Source organism: Myotis lucifugus, unplaced genomic scaffold (assembly GCF_000147115.1).
Source record: "Myotis lucifugus unplaced genomic scaffold, Myoluc2.0 scaffold_747, whole genome shotgun sequence".
NCBI classification, from domain to species: domain Eukaryota; kingdom Metazoa; phylum Chordata; class Mammalia; order Chiroptera; family Vespertilionidae; genus Myotis; species Myotis lucifugus.
Window position 1 is genome coordinate 3,915 of NW_005871795.1, and position 5,808 is coordinate 9,722.

The following is a 5,808-nucleotide window of genomic DNA, read 5'->3' on the forward strand; positions in this document are numbered from 1 at the left end:
CACTGAGCCAGGCCCGCCCTCCTTGTCTCTCAGTGGGAAGAATCACACTGACTCACAGAGTTTACCAGGACATGGCCTCTGTGTGATGGCCACGAGGACTCGGGGCAGAGCCGGCCACGGCACCATCCACTCTCACTCCGGAATTTGGGATTTAACAGTTTGCGAGGTTACGTAGACGTTTCGTGGCGTAACTAACGGTGAAATAAACCCTGGGGTCTCTACTAGGAAGGTGGGGTCATATCAGTGAGGTGTTCCACCAGGGGTTCTGGCCCCCACTGTGTCTGGACCCCAGCAGTCGGGGGAAGGCCTGCAGACGGGCATCTCAGCATTGGGGGTGATAATCAGTTTACAGGTTTGTTAGTTTTTTCTCTTTTTTTTCAGTTTATAGGTTTTTGAAGGCAGCATGGTCACAAATACAGTCTCCACTTTGACATGACGTTCAAAGGCGTTCCCAAGTTAAGACTAACAGCCATGAGCCGTGTGAGTGAGTTAGGGAGTTGCTATAAACAACTAATGTTACCTTGGGCAACTTGTAAGTCGGTGCTATTGCATCAAAATGCAAAAAGAAGGCTAGGCCTGGAATACCACCAGGACGTCAGTAGTCACTCAATACCGAAACCCTTACCAAGCAGGTTCTGCAGTCAGAACCCCGTAAACTTTTCCAGAGCGAAAGGAGAGCGCTGGCCATAAAGCGCAGTGAGTTGTGGGTTCACGAAATGATGCAGCGAATACAGCACCGGGGGTGCCACAACATGGGCCAAGGGCCAGCAGCCTCTAGTTGTGGAGTGAGATTTTTTGGGGGTTATTAGTCCTCAGGGTATATTTTTCCCGTTGATTTTCTTTTTAAATATATTTTTATTGATTTTTTTTTTTTTACAGAGAGGAAGGCAGAGGGATAGAGAATTAGAAACATCGATGAGAGAAACATCGGTCAGCTGCCTCCTGCACACTCCCTACTGGGGATGTGCCCGCAACCAAGGTTCATGCCCTTGACTGGAATCGAACCTGGGACCCTTCAGCCTGCAGGCCGACGCTCTATCCACGGAGCCAAACCGGTTAGGGCTCCATTGATTTTCTTAGAGTGGAAGAGAGAGACAGAGAGAGAGAACAAAAAACAATACAGAAACATCCGCCTGCCACACTCCTCTAGCTGCCCCTTCGCTTGTAGAGATAACTCGGTTGGGGAGATCTTTGTTTCTTTTCCCCCCAACAGTGAGGCATTTTGGCTGGTTGACAGCCATTCAAATAAAATGCACATTAAAAAGTACTGTATGGTCAGGGCTCTAATGAGCTTGTTACAGACTGTAACACCAACAACCGGTCACAGACCAGGAACAAAATTGTTCTCATCGGCAAGTGTGTTATTTCACTGTCACATCCAAGCTCACCCGTTGTGAAGTGCAGAGAATAGCAGGTAATTCTTCATAACGGCAGCTACCCTCTACGTGCTGTCGATAAATGTAAGCTCTTATGGAAGATACCATTCCTTGCTCTGAATCTAACATCAAATAGCTCCGAATTAGCTTTTTAACTTCAGGCAGCTATTTCAGAATGGAGTGAGTCATTGAGTTTAGAACATAATTTTAGAAGCACATTCATGTCAAAGGGAGGATGTCAATAAAATGCACATTAAAAAGTACTGTATGGTCAGGGCTTTAATGAACTTGTTACAGACTAACACCAACAACCGGTTCCATCTTTCAGGGCTGTTCTCACGACTGCAGGCTCCCGTTCCGACAGTGAGAGCCTTTTCCACCCCCCAGTCCTCACCTCCTGTGGCCGGTGCTGCCGTGTGGGCCCTGGGGCGGCTCAACCATGTGGCCGTGGCCGTGCCGGACCTGGAAAAGGCCCGGGCGTTTTATCGGGACGTTCTGGGGGCCCGGGTCAGCGAGGTGTCCCCTCTTCCTGAGCACGGGGTGTCTGTGGTTTTCGTCGACCTCGGGAACACCAAACTGGAGCTGCTTCACCCACTGGGAAAGGACAGTCCGATCGCGGGGTTTCTGCAGAAAAACAAGGCCGGAGGCATGCACCACGTCTGCATTGAGGTATTCAGTTTCCTTTAGGCTTGGCGTTTCACGTTTCTCTCCTACAGAATGTCTTTTGCTTCTTGAGACTGATACGGTCACTGTCTTCAGAAATTTTGTATGAAGTTCTTTTTTTGCTAATCACCTGCTGATATTTTTCCATTGATTTTTAGAGAGAGTGGAAGGGAGGGGGAGAGACAGCAAGAGAGAAACATCAATGTGAGAGAGAGAGAGACACATCGATTGGTTGCCTCCTACACCCCACACCCTGACCAGGGCTGGGGATGCAGCCCGCAACCGAGGTACATGCCCTTGACCGGAATCGAATCTGGAACCCCTCAGTCCTCGGGCTGACGCTCTACCCACTGAGCCAAACTGGCCAGGGCATGAAGTTCTTTAAAGGGGATTAGTAGTAGCATTGTCCCACTCAAAGATGGATCCGTAGATGTATTTTCTTTTCCTCTAGAAAACTGCAAATAATAATATAGTTTATCAAATCTGGACTCAACAGCTTCTACAAAAGGCACTGAAGCCCAGACAGTGTGTCTCGGTGGTTGAGCATCAGCCTATGAACCAGGAGGTCCCAGTTCGCTTCCCAATCAGGGTACCTGCCTGGGTTGTGGGCTCAATCCCCAGTGGGTGGCGTGCAGGAGGCAGCCATTCGATGATTCGCTCCCATCATTGATGTTTCTCTCTCTCTCTCTTTCCCCCTTTGCCTCCCTCCCTCTCTGAAATAAATAAAAACATATTTTTTAAAAAGTCACCGAAGTTGGCCAAAACAGATTTGAGTTTCCACTCTATGATTTATTGATCACATGTGACCTCCGATATAACAGGAATACAGCTGCTTTCGCTATCAGAAGGCAATTAGAAGAAGCAGTGAAAAGACCTGGTGAGGTAAGAGGTCTCATATCCGTGCTAAGTATTCATGGAATTGTTTCCTGTCCTTAAGATTCTGCGAACTTCTTTCTTATTACAAAAGCAACACATTTTCAGTGACTGACTGGTTTTCCCACATCTCCTCAACTGTGTCTGCTAGCAGTTCCTGAAGAAAACATGGCACTTCCTCCTGGGAGCCTTCCTCAGCAGGTGCTCCTGCTGGAATATCAACAATAGCAGTTACACTCCAGTTTGGTTTCTCCTGATAGGAGGAATGTCACAGGTAGGCCTCTTTCCGAATCCGGAAGAGAGGCGCGTTGATTCCAGGGATTGGCTCAGTTCATATTGCAGACATACTGCTATCTGAGAACCTACTGTGCGCGCGCTACTGAGGACTTGGTTCAGCAGCGAACAGGCAGGGACCGTGCCTGCAGTGGGAGGGGCAGCCGGAGCGGGCAGTCTGCCCTGTGATACGCAGAATTCATGCGCGCGTCTCCTCACTAACAGGTGAGGACAGGTTGGTTGCCGTGGCAGGTCCAGGAGGTGGGAAGGCCCCTGTGAAGGGATCCCCAGGGCACAAGAGGAGGAAGCCCTTCTGGGCAGAGGGAGAAGCAGGTGGAAAGGCACTGAGTTACCAGAACAACTGCCAGTCCCCCAGGACGCCACGGGCATTGTTTTCTGTATTTCTTATAGCTACCCCAGGAGGGCGCCGTTCTCCCCATCGACAGGTGAGGAAGCCGACTGAGAATAGCTTGCCCATAGTCACATGACTAGTGAGTGGCAAGGCTGCTAACTAGTTTTGTCCAAACTAGATTTGTTCTGATTCCAGCGTCGGCACTGCTGGTCGGCGCCATCGTTGTATGAGCTGAACTTAAAATCCGAGGTGGGGAGCATAAGATGTTCGGCAGGGGACTTGCAAGGCCGCCTAGTTCACCGCTCTCCCTGTCTCAGAAGGTGGATTTTGGCTGCAGGTCTGTATTGCAGTGGACTTGGGGTTTATCTGAGGCCCCCAAGGACGACAAGCAGGATCCCCGCCTTTGAACCCACTGCTCCGTCCCACACCGCACTGCCTGGGTCCTACATCAGAGCCCAGGCTTCAAAGGAAGCCGGTGGGAGTGAGAAGTGCAGTGAAGTGGGGACAGTGCAAGCTCAGTAACGTAGCAGTGGATGTAAGAGTCGAGGTTGGCGGGGGGTGGGCGACGGGAAGTTGTGGGAGGTGGTGGGTTAGTCCTTACGTTAATGTGAGACACCATCATTGTTCGCTGCTCTCCGTAAAAAATCAAGTGTCTTAACCAGGTAGACAGGTTTTATTTTTCAGGCCTCAGTCTGAGAGTGAGCTGTCCCAGGGTGATGGGCTTCCTCCAATCAATTGGTTTAAAAACCTTGATCTTCCTCAGAAGCCGAGCCCCACAGATGCCCTTGTCAAAAGCATCGTTTGTTCCAGGGCCATCATGGCCTTGAAATTGTCCCTGACCACATGTGGTTTGATTACAATCACTGCCAGTGCTGCCCATTGGAAATATAACACAAGCCACATAGATTATTTATTTGTTTTAAATATATGCTTACTGATTTCAGAGAAAGGGAGAGGGAGATAGAAACATCGATGATGAGAGATGAGAGAGAATCATCAATTGGCTGCCTCCTGCACCCACTGGGGACCAAGCCCAAAACCCAGGCACGTGCCCTGACCAGGAAACGAGCCTTAACCTCCCTGTTCCTGGGGCTCGACCACTGAGCCACACCGGCCAGGCCAGATAGACCATTTTAAATTCATGGATGCTGCCACGAGTGCTTCCGGCCTCTGCAGGCCGCCCCCTAGAAGGTGGGTCTGGTGTCGACTGGAACTAGCCGTGCTTCCCCTAAACCCCATCCAGGCAGCAAGGGTTTGATGAAAACGGTGAAAATTCTTAGGCGCCGTGGTTGCTCACACAGGAAGATTTCGCAGCTTCTTTTCCCTCTGGAGCAGGAGCCGGTATGTGTGGTGGCTTCACAAAGGCTCTGCCTCAAGGCAGAGGAGAGAGCCATGAGCTGAGGTCTCTTCTAGTCTCGGGATTCTGTGATTCGGCGTTTCCATGATCTCAAACACGCTCTTGCTTCTTTCCTTCTCTCCAGGTGGATGACATAAGTGCCGCTGTGATGGACTTGAAAGAGAAGAAGATCCGCAGTCTAAGTGACGAGGCCAAGATCGGGGCCCACGGAAAACCCGTCATCTTCCTGCACCCCAAGGACTGCGGGGGCGTCCTGGTGGAGCTGGAGCAGGCCTGATGCGTGTGAGAAGCTGCGATGGTGGCCGGGAAGCTCCTCAGGGTACTTGGGCTTCGAATCCTTCACTCCTTCGGTCACTTCCAAGTTAAAAACCAGATTACAGAATGAGATTCAAAAAATTACATATACGTGTGTATATATACAGTGTGTGTCCCCAAAAATGTATACACCCTTGGAATAATTATGAATTCCAATGGGTTAAATCTGAAAAGAAAGACACATCAAATGAGCGTCAGCTAAGTGTATCTACATTTTTTGGGGACACACACACTGTGTGTGTGTGTGTATGTGTGTATTTGATTTGGAGAACATTTTGATCACTGAATGCCTAAGGAATATTGTTAAAATCATATTCATAGAAATAAATTCTTCCTGTTCTACAATGGGGTCATTTCGGACAGTGCACTCGCTGTGTGAAAGGGTGTGTGAGAGAGAGAGAGAGAGAGAGAGAGAGAGAGAGAGAGAGAGAGAGATGAGGCGGGATGGGGACACAAAGGAGGTGTGGCCTCAGATGTTTGGCTTTTCTGGAACAACTCATGCTCACAAGCCCCTCGGGTCAGGTGTTTGGGGTGCTAAGTCCTATCCGTACCAGTAGGAAGGTCTGTGGGGAACTGGGTGTGTGAGCTCGGCTGCACAG

The 5,808-nt window shown here is 49.8% G+C and overlaps 1 protein-coding gene across 1 annotated transcript; it reads left to right on the top strand.

The window, feature by feature from the left end:
• Window positions 1–417: 417 nt before the first annotated feature.
• Window positions 418–5,554, top strand: LOC102422453 (methylmalonyl-CoA epimerase, mitochondrial-like). The gene is made up of 3 exons (XM_014448037.2): window positions 418–478; window positions 1,705–2,045; window positions 5,019–5,554. Exons 1-3 carry the CDS (start codon window positions 433–435, stop codon window positions 5,169–5,171), a joined length of 540 nt encoding a protein of 179 aa, XP_014303523.1. The 5' UTR covers window positions 418–432; the 3' UTR covers window positions 5,172–5,554.
• Window positions 5,555–5,808: the final 254 nt, after the last annotated feature.